Here is a 16,015-nt window from a genome sequence, read left to right as displayed (position 1 = left end):
AATCAGCTTTGGTGGCTTAATGAAAAATGGCAGATCGTGTTCGACTCCACCAGAAGAAACACTTAGCTAACTGGGAAAGCTGAAAGTAGCATGTGTAATCAATGGTTATTAAAATCAAAATCACTTCAGCTGCCTATAAACATACACGGGATTGCCTCAGTGATCACTGAGTCAGCAGAGGAAGATTTCCTTTTAATTACAGCGCGCAGTTTGTGGATATGTTTGCTTTGTTCTGTTCAGGAACTCCTCCAGGGACTGCAAAAAGCTAAAAAGGCCTGTATTAACTTATTAACATTCACCAGGCCACCAGCAACCCATTTAGGTTTGATTTTTCTTTTATCCACGTGTTAATTAGGCAAATTTTCACAAATTGGAAACCCATAACTCTAGCTCTAGATCAGTTGGCAGTGACCTGGTAGATCTTAAGAGATTCAGGTTCTGTGGTTTAGTGGTTATAACTATTACAACCTTTTATGTTACAGCCAAATTTAGTCTAGTTTTAAACCCAGTTTTGACTTGGAATTAGTCATTTTGACCCCATCAGTCTTCAGCAGGTTATCAATAAACTGTTAAGGTTAGAATTACAAACTAGTGACCCTTCAAATTAATCAAATGTCTTACATACATTTTGGCATTACAGTTCTTCTTTTTTGAGATTATCCAACTGAGTATCCAAAACAGGCAGAAGTGCCATCAAAGGGCTGGATATTAGCTGAAATCCAACCCCACTGAAACAAGCCACATTCAATCTGATGGCACATCAAAGACTTTCTAACCTCTTAACATCCACCAGGTCACCAGCAACACATCTAGCTAAGAAGGAGGGATTTGTTTAGTTTCAGTCACTTACTAAATAGTCAATTTTACAAACATATGCTTAGCCTAACCCTAGATCAGTAGTCGGTAGTTTGGGGTCTTTAAAACGTACAACTTTAGCTGAATTTGAACCCAGTGTTGGGCGTGAAATGGTCATGTTGGACAGTTCACTTTCAGTTTGAGAAGCTCTTAACATCTACGAGGTCCTACAAGTTGCAGTTGAGCTGCTGGAAGTAAGTTTTTAACCTCTTAACATGACCTGCTAGATGTAAAGACGGTAAAAAACAGTAAGAGAAAGAAAACTAAAATATCCAATCCTTGACGGTAGAGAACCCTTACCCTATATTTCGGAGTTAAAAACAAAGGACTTCCATTATTATGTTTATTTGTTCCAATAGGTTAGAGTACTAATCATCAACGATAGGGCTGTCAGACCTTAAAGACTTGCAGGCTGACAAAGAAACATGCACGTAAGGCACCAGACAAGAATGGCTTAATATGAAAGGTTTGACACACATACAGCAAATATCTGAACTCACCTGTACCGTTTCCAACTGTCTGCAAAGTGGTATCAGGCCCCAGGGTGTCAAAATCATCTTTTATTTCATCTGCACAAAAACAGAAGAAGAAGAAAAAGCAGAGAAGGGAGGGTGAGTACCTCGATGTACCATGCACGCTGACAAACGCTGACAATGAGGCCTTTAAGAAGAAGGTATGGCGAAACCAATAAAGGCACCGCTGTGCATCGCAGTGCACCACGGCTTTATTCAGCATGCTTAATGAATGCTATCATCTGAGCCAGACAGAGACTTATTTACCTTTAACGTGACAACAAGCGGGGGGGAGGCGAAGAAAGCTTCAATCGCCAAACAGAGCGATTAAATACAACACGGAACACATCCACCTGAGCAATCATAGAGCTCCAGCCAACACGCAGGCTGAGCTTATTACTCCCCGGCTGTGACGCCGCTGCAATCCGCTGCATGCAGGATCACGCTTGTTTTTTATCATATGTCATTTTGGTGGATGCTTTTATCCAAAGCAGCTTGGAGTATTGTGAGCGCGCACATTTTTGTGATTCACCACAAGCCCTGGCAGAGACTTAGTAGTGCCTTGCTCCGAAACTAAAAGGAATACAACCCTTAACCACAAATTAAGAGTTTTAGTTGCACAAACATTTCTCCCGGGCAGAAATAACCTCATTGGTTGGGGTAAACCTCAGGTGGGTGGAGTCAGAAAATAAATAAATTAATGTTTTCTGGTGAGGTATGAAGCCCGACAATACAGAAAAACATGTAAAACAGGCGGAAACTATTATTTCAAAGCCTCGCACACACGATACTGAAGGGGAAAGTGCATTTTTAACCAAAAAAAAGACACACATTTGATCTGCCCTATTTACCACTTTTCCAGGCCTTACAGGCCTTTGAATATTCCTTCTTCTGCAGCAACCTATCTGGATTGAAAGCCTTTCATAATAGCCTTTGATTTGATAATTATCAAGCAATATTCCTCAGTCTCTGGCTAGATTTTAGGCTCTAAGAATCTGTGGCTTTCTTTTTTTGGCTCCACCTACTCAAGCCTGACCTCAGCTATTCAGATTATTCCTTCATCTCAAAGAAACCCTTCCTCGGAGAAATGTTGGTTTAAGCAGGACAAGTTCTTACTGCCAATCAGGATAATGGCTCCCGGTCTGTGCAGACGGGGAGATATTGCCCTGGCACAGGTGAGGCGACAGTAAATAAAGGGTGGATTGACAAGCTCATAAACAAACCCTCTTTTCCACCTCCACCTCACGGTCGACAGGAGGACACAGACTTGACAATCAGCTTAAGAAGTCCCTGGTCCCTCCTTCCTGCCTCGTCAGTAAAAATTAAATCAAGGTGCTTCCGAGAACATGAGGCCTTTGTCTTAAAATAAAAAACAAGAACAAAAAACCTGCATTGTCTTCTTTTCACGCATCTGTTCTTGCTCTGCTGCTCCTGCAAGGAGGTTACAAGCGTTGCATTGTGAGCATTTTTTATTTTTTTTCCCAGATGACAGCAGGATCCGATGTATCGGACTATCCCTTGGCTATTAAACCAGGATGAGCGCCTACATAAGAGCAACCTGGCTGAGATAATACAGGAAAGGTGGTGGGTGTGTTGTTGATAATAATGTTATCCTGCTTACATTGCTTTGCACAAAAGCCAGAAGCAAAAAGAGTTTTTATTTGGAGTTGGAAACAATGGGCTTGATCGTTGTGGAATGCTTTCTAAGACTCGCAATTCGGGTTTGCTTGAAATTAGAGATTTGGCTTCTGCGGTGAAATGATAAATACCCCTGTCAATGGCTTCAGAGAATAATGACAGACTCTTCTGCAGGGGTATGTCCTAGTTTAACTTTCCCCATGCTGTACATTTGATTGCACGTCTGCCAAACAGCATCAAAACCACAGTCGCACTATGGGAAAATAAATGGGTTTTAAAGAACATAAATTAAAGCTATGACAAAACAAAACAGATAAAAAAAATACTTCCACCACAGATTAAAATATACCCACAAGTATCAGATATCAGAATGTAGAAAAGCCTCCCCCCCACCCCGTCCACCCTTTTGTGCTTAAAACTCCCTCACATTTCTGTGTCCTCGTAGGCACCGTGTTTGCGTTGGGTAATCAAATTTGACTGCATACTTTTAGTCTGACGCAAGGGGATGACCAGTGGGATTTACTGGCCCTTCACTCTCCCCTATTTACCTTGGAGAACTTTTGTTATCTGTGGTCTGAAGGGAGGGACGGCTGCTTCCAGTAGGAGGTAGACTAACACCACATACACCTCTCTGCTATGGCCTCTGGGACACTTAAATACATAGATCCATGCCAGTGCTGAGCTACATTCAAATGGGACAAAGTGCCATTGCAGTGAGTGACAGTGGCTCATTGCTCTTTTTAACTTTTTCTGTTTACATATCACACAACCCTCTCTCAGAGAGACTCAAGTTAGTTTCCTTGTTTTAAAACTGGTACTAAATAGAATAAAAAGGCATTACACTCAATGTAATGCCTTTTTATTCTATTTAGTGATGTATTTATAACAATTTAATCATTATGTTAAGTTGTGCTTTTTCCCCCGACATGACAGGGATCAGTAATAACTGTTACTCCATGTTGTTGTCTAGCTATTTCATTTGTTAATCCACATTTTTAGCTTGCAATTCAAAGTGACTGCTAGCCATACTGTTAAATAAAGAATTTCCAACTTTATTTCCAACCAAAATTTGCAATTTTAGTTCACTGTTTTAAGTGTATATCCAAAGAAACTATGGGCCAAACTGGACTAAAACCATGAAAATATCTTTAAGTCTCTTAGCTATTTCAAACAGTTATCTATATTTCTAATACCCTGGCAGCTTTAAAATCTTCATTTCTCTATTCATAATTTTAAGTCTTTATTTCAATTTTTATTTATACTTTTACTAAAAAAAATCACTGTCTGTAAATTCTTAATTTTAGCTACCTATTTCAACTGTTGTCCACAATTTAAGCTAACTGCTAGCTATATTATTAGCAAAGCTAATAAGCTAGCCAGTTCAATTATATTTAGTTTGTAAAATAAACTGTATTTTCTCGTTTTTCATATTAGCCGGGCTGGGCACAGAATATAGAAACACGCCCTTGGCAATGGATGGGAATTATGATTAGTGTCATTGGCTGGGAATTGCTGCCTTAAACTAATAAAAATGTCCAACATTAGTGTTATTAGCTTCTGTTTAGAGAAGAATTCTTAGAAAAGTGAGTTTATCCTTGAAAGGGAGCTTAAAAATGTTACATTATGAAAACAAAAACTGCAAGTAATGTCAGAAAAGCAAAAGAAGAGAGGCATCTGATTTCTGCTGGATCCACTTATACCACAAATATGTGCCTATTCTTGGTCATGGAAAGCGTCTTGGATGAAAGTGTCCGCTAAATGGTGGAAAAGTGTGTTTTGTTAGCAGTAAATCACTGAAGACCTGAGGCGGTAAGGTACACACCTCCTTGAAGAGTGATGTTGAGGTTTGAGAGCCGACTCTGGACTCAGGAGGAGTCCAGACTACCTTTGGCCCGACTGTAATTCCACCTATTTTCATAGCAGCTCAGATGCTGTTTATTTTGAAAACATTCCTGTTTTTATGGCCGGTCACCGCAGTCACAGGCGCTTTAAAGTTCTGCCTTTGTGCATTTAGCCTCATTTATCCTGAATCTGTCATGTTTGAGTCAAGCGCCTAATAGTTCTGAATCTCGGAAACAAAACAAAAGTGGCAGGATTAAAGGTTTTAGAAGGCTAATGCAAAATTGGATATTTTTAGACTTGTCAATGGCAGATACTCTGTTCCATCGCTTCGAAATTGAGCATTTAGCAGCCAAAGAACACAGTGTTTTCCTCTGAATTTTATTCTTGGCAGGATGGATAGGCATCTAAAACGCTATGGGAAAGTCCTGGACTGCAGTAGGTGTTTAAATGACAAATTAATAACTGCACAACTCGATAGATGTGCAAAGAAAACAAGAACCACTGTTTGATCGAAAACAGAAGGCCAAATTTGGCTAAAAAAATATATTTTTTCGTTTTGTTTTGTTTGCAAACAACGCAAACATGAAGCAAACAGCGCTGCTGTCGGAAATCCCCCTGCCCCCCCACCAACGGCTGGGAGAAGGGGTTTAAAAAGGGCAACGGGGGGAAGACAGGTGATTTATTTGAAAACGCCTGTCAGTGATAATGATGTCATGCTTTCCAGCACATCGTGTCCAGCCTCACTGTGGGATTAAGGAATGTCAAGGACAATGCCAGACACAAGACTCTGATTGTGCGGTGGAATCAGACGAGGCTCTGCGATAAACTTTTTCTTTCTTACATGCTGTAGTTGTGTCTGGGAGAGTCACCTCGGCTGTTTTTTCCCCGTACAGTTTCTATTTGGCTCGAATATTCCCAACCCTTCCCAGGACCTTCATTCAATCATGCTTCCAAGACCTGTGCAAAAACTCTCGATAGGGGAGTTACGACCAAATCAGTCCGAGTAGGAAGGAGGGAGGGTGCTAACTTATCTCAGGCCTGAGTTATGTGCTGAGGTATCACTGTAGACACTTAGGCACCGCGGATGTTAAAAAAAAAAAAAGAAAAAAGAAAAAGGCAGGCTGGGAAACACAGCACCCGCAAGATTGGGAAAGAGACTCCCAAACGCTCTAATGAACTTGACTTGCTCTCCGAAATATGTCAGACGCTTTATCACACAAGAAGCATATTATCTGGGAATTGCAACATAGTTGAATTACAGACATTATGGCACCGCAGGTCTTTATCAAATAAACAATTACCGTGTGCAATGACAGCTTGTTTATCCTTTATCTTGATTTATTTACCAAACTGTCTTTTCTTTCTTCCACCCCTTAAGGAGGCAATATGAACGGTTATTTAGGAGAAGTGAAAGTTGATACCCGCTAAGTTTTTTCCCCCCCTTATCCCTAATAAATGTGCAATTTTCCCCCATATTAAAATTTAAGACTGCTGAATGTTCCCCCGTTTTTCGGCACTGTGCACAGCTAGTTCATTAGCAGAAATGAATAGCAAAGCCCAGCTCATTTAAATGGGCTGTCTTACATGACTTCTCGCCATACTCTGTTCCTGTCACATGCTTCCAAGAATCATTGACTCTTATTATACATGTAAATGGCTATCATAAAAATAAAAATTTCATTTAAGATTGTTAATGACTTTTTGCAGCAGTCTGGCTTCCTTTAATGATTATACCCTGCCCCCTAATTAAAAGTATTTATCTTTCAAGCATCTGTGACTGGGGCCCCTGCAGAAGGAGTTGCTCAAACAAAAGACAATAAGTCAGTCAAGTTGGGGTAGGTATCACCTGCCTGGGATTAGGCAGCTTGTTAGGGGCGAGACGAATTAAGCAGCATCAGTCACTGCTGGACGTTGCTGAAACACCATAAAAACACGCTAAGATTTCATTTCCTGCAGCTCACAGGCTTCTTCCCCACCCCACCTCCTCCTTATACATTACTGTAAATATTTTTTTGTTGTTTGGCTTTTCTCTAAGCGTGAACCAAATGGTCTCTGCCGCTCACAGAGAAACTGTTTATCATGTCTGTCTGCTGAGGGAGCGTCATCGGGGCTTCACCGTCAGACCTGGCTCAAGCATTGTTTGCAAAACGCTCCGTGCCGTTTGTTTAAGTCTGCTCGGGCACCAGATGGGTGGGGTTTACAGCATAAGATGATACCACAAGTGGCAGGATGAGCACACATTCACTATAGAGTATCCAAGAGTGAGCTTAGTGGTAGTTTTTCTGACTGACAGCTCACCTGAACCCCACACATCTGGTAAGAAAAGCCAAGAGTTCTTATGGTTCTAAATCTTCCCAACCCCAACCCTAACTCGAAACCTAAAAAAATCTAAAATCTAATTTTTGCTTTATTAAGTCTTGGCAATCAGGGTACAAAGAAAATAACCATCCTAATTGACCAAAATCAACCAAACTTAACATTTCTTCTAAAAAAAAGCCCAAAACATAGGCTGAGGGTAGGGTAGGTGTTAGTGTTACCGCCTATAAGAACTTAAACCGCAAAGGGTTAAAAAAACATGGATGTTTGCATGATTTAAAATATATTCTTCTATCATCTTCTGATATTTCTAATAGTGCAGGTCACGTTTCTCAAATAGTGGATATCCGAGTTTGGAATAAACACCCCCATATGTTTTCTTTGTCATTTCAGGCAACAGATTGCTGCCTGTTTAGGAACCTCAGTGGGCAGATCCACAACTGTTCTAGTCAACAAAACCTAGACTGAAAGCCAAGCAGAATTTAATTAGGAAATCATCAATTTGCCTTTTTGCCAGCTTTACAAGCTCAAGAAAAATCCAGCACAGAGTTACTTTGGGAAGTCACAGAGCTTATCCGCGATCACGACATCAAGCTGATGCCATTCTACACATCTGACAACTGCCAAGGCTCATTTTAAAGTGTCCCATTAAGGTTGCCTGTGCAAGCTGCTTTGCAACCCAACTATTACCAAACTCCTACAGTTGACATGACTGAATTTACTTGTTCTACACTCACCAGTACCGTCCACGGAGGCACTCAGCATGTCATTGTCGGGCCAAATGTGCTCCACGCCGCTGTCCCTCATCTCGTCGTCATCGTCGTCCTTGTTCAGCAGGCCGTGTCCCTCGATACGTGGCGAGACCTCAGGGTTGGTGAGGCTGGCCGGGCTGCCGGTTCCGTTGATCAGAGGGTCTTCCTCAGACACTGGCAGCTTGTCTTCCTCCTCCGTCTCTGATCCGGTCTCCACCACATTCTCGTAGTTGAGAGCTGTGACACAAAGGAAGAACAAATTTGGTCAGTACAGGAAAGCACGGCGGAGAAATAATGCAGTTCTCTACAACTTCTTGTGGATAGATGAATCTGATGAGGGATTTAGACCAGTTTTGGAAAACTGAGGTCTATCCGCAGATTAAAAGGATAACCCCACATTACTGCTCAATGCAAGGCGTAGGCCCCTTTTTCTTTTGGTGGGTTACACCCCAATTACAGCATCCACGGCTGGAATTTGTGACTAAACCACAGCGGTGGGCAGACAGCTGTCGAGGAGATACGAGCCAAAATAGCCACTAATTTTCAGCCGTGCTCACATGCCTTGGATGCCAACGAGCTGCACCTTTCAGGATGGCTCTGCTCCGGAGCATACCGCTCACATTTGAGATGCTCCACATAGCACGTACAATATTACAACTGTTGTTGCTATGCATACAAAAGGCTTAACCTATAGTGATTTAGATTATTCACTGCATGTAGCCCTCGGATGTCTTCACATTTGCATTGCCAGTGAACCATGAACATTAATATAAATGTTTCCTAACATATTAAAATATAAAAGCATGGCAGCGCCTTTAGGCACATACACACACACACATTCAAAACTCCAACAGCAGGGCTCGCCCAGTTCCACAACACCCAGGTCCCAGACATATGCCTGCATTTCTTAAAATAGACGGCCTGTAAATAAGGGCTGTGAACTCAATCAAAGGTGGCTCTCGTGCAAATTAGTCACCACCATCGGCTGGTTCTCAGCGAGTACGCGCCACGGCGTAAATCACTGCAGAAAAGGGACGTCAGAGGACTTATTGGAGCAGTGCAGATGGATGGCATCACATGGGGACACACCTCATTGGCAGCTTGTGCAAAAATGTTCTGTGGTGAGAGCCAATCATGGGAGGGCCCAGAGTCTGAGCCACCGAAGTGAAGAGGTGGAGGCTTTCATTGAATTTATGTTTCCGAGTCATAAAAAAAGCCTTAGCGAGCCCACAAGTCAGCAGAGCTTCGGTGAAAATCAATAGATTTATATCTTGTTTGTGGAAAATATGCAGAACTCCTCACATTGTGACCCTGCGAGGAATCAACAAGCTTAATTAAGGCGGTTTTTATGCCAAAGTTATAGCTACAAGTGTCCCTGCCTCTTGAACTCTCTGAGAATCAGGAGTGCCAACCAGATGAAGTTCATGCACGGCATTTCTGAAAACGTTATACATATCAAAAGATAAGCCTCCCCACATCTCCTTCTGACACGTCTCTGTGCGATTGACTGGTCTGCACTTGCCTTCAGCGAACAACTGCACAACAGGTGCAAATTAAAATGAAAACAGGGCTTTCAAACGTGGGAGGGGAGGCAGTTGGGGGTGGTGGGCAGGGGTGGCAGGCAGGCAGAAAGTGGGGGAGGAGATGAGGAGGAGGACGAGGAGGAGGGTGGGAGTGCGGTGACCTGCCTCGAATACCAATCGACGGAGGAAACAAAACCTTTTCAAGAGGTGTGATCACAAGGGTTTAGGCAAGTTCAGACTCAGTAATGCTCCTTGGGGACGACAAAAAAGGCAACCGAGGCAGGAGACCCACGAGTGGAGAGAGACGTTAGGAGTTCCTGGGTGGTCCACATCCACCTTGGTACAATTGATATTGTGCTTTTATTTGAAAGGTTGGATTGAAAGAGAGCCGTCTCTACCTGTCAAACGTCTAGACGTCTGAATGAGATGAAAGTTTGCCAGACTTAGAAATCTCTTAACTTAAAAATTGTTGGAATTCACCTCTCTGCGCCCCTTCACCCCTGAAGTTTTGAACTTTCCTCAGCAATGTCCCATCAGCTCTGTATCCCCCTCCTCCCCAGCTTGCCGAGGAGGGGGCAGCAGCACAGGATTGGTAGAACAAAAGGCCAAGAGGCTTGGGAAGCTATCAACCCATTGCTGTGAACCTGATCTCTGGATGCAGATTCAATGACGGCCGGGCAGGGGCCGGCTGAATGAAATTATCTAAGGCTGGACAGGTTTTAAAGGGCCTATTCTTCCCTAATAAAAGGAGCTAGGGAGCTTCTTTTTGTTTAGCAACACATCCACCACAGCAATGCACACCGTTCTGACTTCCCACATAAGGAATGAGGGAGCGGAGCAAACTTTTCAGGGCAGGACTGAGAACACCGGACCTCAAAGTAAAGCAAAAAAAAAAGAAAAAAAAAAAGAGAGAGGAGCTTTCTTTTTATTTTTGACACCAGTTTATGTCTCCTGCTGCTTTTTCTTATCTGTCGTGACGTCTTGTCCTCAAGTTTCTGAACAAATTTAAACACGGGGGCGTTGAACTGTCTCCGTGGATGCAATCTTCCCCGAACGTCAGCTGTCTCCTCCGCATTCAACGTATACCTCCAAGAAGGCAAAATGACAGTGGGGTGCTCATCAAGTCAAACGCGCAGTATTAACGTCAAGAAAGCTGCCATTGTTTAGGTGCCACTGCTGACAAGAGCCTCTCCCTCTCCGAGCATGAAGCATCTATTGGTATTGTGTCAAGCAACAAAGTAATTCTAACCTACTAATATTTCGCAGGCAGTTATTTCATCCCCCTCCCCGAACCTCACTCTTAATCAGTCTTTTGTGTTGCCGAGGAGAGCGAAAGACAAAGAAAAGATAGTGTTTACTTCTCCAGTGCCTCTCCTCTTCTCTCCTTTTCTTACCTTAAGTGTCATCCTTGACAAAAGCAATTATGAACGACGTTATCGCAAACTGTTGCCGCTACCTGTTTGCTTTCTTCTACTCCTCTTAAGGTAAATGGGGGGGGGGGGGGGGGGTTCCTTCGACTTGCGTTTTTGTTGATAATTAAAGTGACATGTGTAGCAGCGCAATTCTTGTTTAATATCAGGTTTTAAGCTATCTGACATAACCCTTTCACAGTCCCAGCATTATTCTGTCACTCACAAAAAAAGTACAGAGTGAGGACTAATATTGATTAGTACGGCTGGAAGCATCAGCAATGACAGCCTGAGAAAAAAATCAAGAGTGCAAAGGGACAAAGTCTTATTAAAATCTCATCATTTCTTTGATAAAGTCAGGGAGGAAGAAAAAAAAAACAATGGCGCAGGCAATTCTTCAGCTGTGACAGTTGCACTCTGCAGACACAGAGAAGCAAGTGGAATTAATTTAGTCCAACTCTAACATGATTGTATTTACAAAGCTTCAGGTTTGACAGGGAACGAGTAGCTCCAGTGATCAAAACACGCTTTTAATGTTGGAATCACAATCGACTCCTGCACACAAAAAAGAAAGAAAAAATCCCACCAAAGATAACAGTTGTCAGGCCACATGCTGCGCTCAAAGATGCCCAAAGTCACTTGGAGGAATAGGCAGCTACCAACTTGCGTCTTTGATGTTGACCGCACGCATCTGTTTGTCGGAAAACTTTTGCATATATGATAAGTCTGTACAAGCCGAGCGTGCTTGACACAGAATAAAAAGTCAAAAAAGGAGCTTACGTTCAGATCCGTTGGGCCTTTGATACCAAAGTTTGCTTTTAAAACATCTGACGAAACCTGATTAAACTCTGTGAGGTCTAAGTAATCACTGGTTATGACCACAACCCTAAATCTAGGCAATTAGAATATCTTTTTTTTGTTGCTATTTTTCTGGCAATCAGGATACCAAAACAAAAAGGATCATTCTAACTGATATGCATCAAAAAGACTTTTTTCCTTGTCTACTAAACTCATCATTAGGGATTGGGCTCATCATTTAATTGTGACTTCATCACAAAAAATACATTAGTGTCTAAGTTCTTAAACCTAACCCCTAAAATCACCCAAATCCTACATTTGGCCTATTTTTAACATAGAAAATGGTTTTGGCTCCTTAAATAATAGAAATCAGGTTGTAGCGACACATTAACTCTTTGATGACTTAGACTTTGGGCTGGAAATTCACTTTTTTGGTAAAAGGTGAAAAACTTTTATTGTATGTCAGATGGAATGATTATTTTCTTTTAAATCATTAAATTATTTTCTAATTTAATAAAAGCAAAAAATGAGATATGATTGTCTACAAGGTTGCAAATAGGTTCAGAGCTGTATTTTGGGTCATTAGTCCTTAAATCTAACTCTTAAAATCATGCAAACCCATATCTGTGCCTCATTTTAAGCATCAAAACTTGTTTCTGCTTCCTTAAATATCAGATATCTGATTGTAGCATCAAGTTAAATGAAGCTGGGTTACAACAAATCAAGAACATTTCTCTTCAATGCCCAAGTACACTAGGTTACTCTATGCCAAAAAATCCACCCTCCTATGCTCTAAAGCCCGAGTTCAGAGGTGTTCCACTTGCGTTCTGCCAAGAAAAACCACTTCACAATGCTAACAGGTATAATCACATTTATTTAACAATCCCAAAGTAGTCATCAGGTGCCCAGAGGAGGCTGCGCTAAAAGCCCTTCCTGCTGGAGTCTCCGAGCCAGAGAGGAAAAAGAGCTCTTACTGTTCGGCAGGCCAACGGTGGAGGTGATCGCTGCGGGGAGAATGACTAACACCCACATTCGCGCTCTCACGCTAACCCCGGCTGACTTTTTAGTCAAGTGTCGAGGCTTAGCTCCAGGTGACACGCTCGGCCTCCTACGCCGATAATGAGCCAGGACATTCTCCCTATTGGACGATAACTGCTCACGCTCGCTCCCTGTCTCATGAATGTGAGCCAAGCGGATCACCTGGATGGCTGGGAGGGAGATGGGGAAGCAGGGGCGCTCTGTTAGTCAGAGTGTGTCCGTGTTTGTGTGTGTGTGGGAGGGCATTAAGGTGGAAGCGAGGTCGCTGCCTTGTGGCTACGGCCAGTGGTAGTGGATTCTCGCGATGACCTTTTGTCTGCCATGGTTCCTGTCTGCAACAGTTTAAGCACTTCCTCGGGTAAGTCTTACTCCTGTCTGATGGAAAGCTCACACCTACAGCGAAGACGGTTAAATCTTATTTTATACATATCCTTAGACAGACTTTATGGCATTTTTTCTGAAATAAAACTCAAACTGGGCTAACAGCGCTCCTTAAAGAGGAACTATTTTATAGATTATTTCACCTTTGTGTTCAAAACAAGAATACACCCTCCTTCAGTTGCTAAACCAGAGCCACCCCAACCCAAATCAGGCCAGACAAAAGGATAGCAGACATGTTTGGATATTTTGTGCTATCTTGTCTCAGTATAATGGTGTGATCGAGCACAAGGGGCAAATCAGGGCCAAGTCGGTGAAAGGACGGTGGCAGAGGGCAAACAAAAGCTCTGAAAGGAGACAGAGAGGGAGAGTGAGGGGTGAGGGCCGGAGAGAGGGGAGGGAGAGACGATGAATGGTGAAAACTCAGTGAAGTGTAAACGCAACCTGGGAGTGTTTGTGTGTGTGCGTCTGTCTGGGCACTGCATGTGTGCGTCTATAGAGAGGGGGAGGTGTGCTGCTGCAAAGTGAAGTAAGTATACGGATATAAGTTGCTGGGGACGACACCTTTAGGTGTTTAAGAGCTAATTTTGAGTCAGATTTATGAGCAAATAGCAGTAAAAGAAGTCACTGTCGAAGCTTAGTAAGTTAAAGAAAGTCTAACTGTGGACATCCAGAGTGAGGCAAACAAAATAAACTCCAAAAACTGTGACGTGATGAGAGTTTTGACGGAATTTAAATCATTCTGCTTGCAAGAGAGTGAAACGTAAGAAATACTGCACTGTTTTCATGCCAAGAAAAGCCTCCCAGCATGAGCGTTTTTCAGGAAATTTGCTCCGACTAATGTGTCTGATAAGTCTTGTTGACCAGATGACACTAAAGCATTGCAAAAAGGACCGATTGCGGGGTTCAAATGAGGCAATCGTAGCCCTTTTTTCTTTCGTGTTTGCAGTCATTTAACTTTAATACGACAGCACTGTAGCACGATAGCGTAGGTTGCCCTGAAAATAAACGACGCCCATAACTCGATTGTGCATAATTAAGCTGAGATTACAGAAGGATTTTTACACGGAGACACATAAGAGGGTAAAGAGGCCACCAAATGGCAGATTTTCTTCCTCTGTTAGAGACTACCAAAGAAAAAACTCGCAGCATCGATATTTGTGGCGTCTTCCGACCCATTGGACTGCGTCGAATCGCCGCTGGGTTGTGTCCACGAGGAGCCCCTCGCGCAGCCCTGACTCTAATTCAATTAAAGCGCCATTTATTTGCAGAGGAGGCCCGCGCAACAGGCTGGGGAGGGCGAGGGAGGCACAGAAAGCTTCAAGGTTTGCTCAACAGCTCAGAGGTCCCACCTTTGCCGGGTCCTGCATGGATTCACCATCTGTGCCCACCCCGCCCTTTCCTCCTCCTCCTCCCCCAGTTCACACATGTTCCTGCCTCCAACAAATGTTCCAAGAAGTAAACCTCCCGTCCTTCCCCCCACCGCCTGCCTCCTCTTCGTCACACAAGCCAAAGAAGAAGAATAAAAAAGACACACAAAAGCTTCCCCTGGCTGCCCTCAGGACTCCCAGGCCAGGAGAGTGGGAGGGAGGATTCAGAGAAGAAGAACAGAGGAGGGAAAGGTTGGGAGGCAAAGGGGAAGGATGAGGAGAAGGGGGAGGTGGTGATGGAATATATATATATCCATACATATATTAAATGTTTTCTCGGCACAGGTGAGCTTCCCCTTCGTCTCCTCACGTTACCCTGACACTCGTCAAGCAACGGGAAGAAGGGGGAAAAAACGGTTAAAATTAGAAAATTTAATTTATTTGATAATTTCCCAGAATAATTAGAGTTAATATGGGTTAATTAATATGCAAATCTCTCAGCAGATGTTCAGCAGCGAGGCTGCGCACGGCTGAGGAAAAACAGCCCCCTTCTACTTTCTCCTGCCTGGTTTTGGCTGTCAGTTATTGGGCCGTAATTACTGTAACTAACCAAACACACACACACACACACACACACACACACACACAGAAGGGGGAAAAAAGAAAACGTTTGCTGGGTGAACTGCTTCCAGTTTTGGAGTCGTCACAGGCAAAGCAGGGCTTCTTACACACATAAAGGGAGACCATCGCTAATTTCCCCTCCACTATAAAGGCCCCTTTTAATGCTCGGAGCTGAATGAATGCAGCAAGTGCTTTAAACTATTTGAAATTTGCGGGGCTTTTTCTGTGCGTGCGGGTATTAATGTGAATTGTAAAGAAGAAGAAGAAGAAGAAGAAGAAGCATCAGTGCAGGCAGCGACAAGAGCACCTGCGGCTTAATATGAAGAAGGAAACACAGCTAATAAAACAGATGTGTGGAGCCGCTGCGAGCATAATAAAGAGACGGACATGTTTACACGCGTGTCTACAGCTGAGCCGAAACACAATGATCGCACGTGGATTCAAACCAGAGTATGGACAAGTACCAGGGCCACGCTAGGGAAGGAGGACTTTCGGTGTTACTGTTTGTTAGAAACAAAAAGGAAACAAATCAGAAGATGTGATGTTATTCCCACATTTGAACTTTTAGTCCATCATTATTTTACGTACTTTTCAAAAACATTTTGTGGATGAGTTGATCATGTCCTCCTCTTTTCTTCTTTATTCTTCGAACTTTCCATCGTTTTTTATTTACTCTACATTTCTGCTGTCTTCTCTCCATCATTTGTAGTCTCGTTATTAAAACTTTTATTTACTTTTTCACGTTTTCTCGACACGCTCATCACATCTTCTACTTTTCATCTTTGTTCTCAGCATTTCTCCTTTATTTTAAAAGTTTTAACTACATCTTCCAAAATTTTGACTTTATTGTACAGTCAAGTTTCAGTCTTGATATTTTAACTTATACTTCATTTTTTTAAGATGTTGATTTTACCCTCTGCTCAACTTTTTGACTTTATTCTCAAACTTATTTTAACTTTGTTC

The 16,015-nt window shown here is 42.6% G+C and overlaps 1 protein-coding gene across 5 annotated transcripts in view; it reads right to left on the bottom strand.

Moving 5' to 3' along the window:
* The window catches only part of zeb2b (zinc finger E-box binding homeobox 2b), a 97,900-nt gene that overhangs the window by 17,075 nt on the left and 64,810 nt on the right, over window positions 1-16,015 (bottom strand). For 3 of the 5 annotated variants that reach the window (XM_084921754.1, XM_084921756.1, XM_084921757.1), the window contains 2 exons: window positions 7,901-8,155; window positions 1,356-1,424 (listed from right to left, as the gene is read on the bottom strand). In XM_084921754.1, the coding sequence (XP_084777880.1) occupies window positions 1,356-1,424; window positions 7,901-8,155 (324 nt within the window). The remainder of the gene's footprint in view (window positions 1-1,355; window positions 1,425-7,900; window positions 8,156-16,015) is intronic. The other 2 variants (XM_084921755.1, XM_084921758.1) reach the window with 1 other exon arrangement.

The sequence above is a fragment of the Perissodus microlepis genome, chromosome 23 (genome assembly GCF_051167445.1).
Source record: "Perissodus microlepis isolate ML-2025 ecotype Zambia chromosome 23, ASM5116744v1, whole genome shotgun sequence".
NCBI lineage: Eukaryota > Metazoa > Chordata > Actinopteri > Cichliformes > Cichlidae > Perissodus > Perissodus microlepis.
Note: the sequence above shows the minus strand (reverse complement) of the source record. Positions and strands in the feature narration are given on the sequence as shown.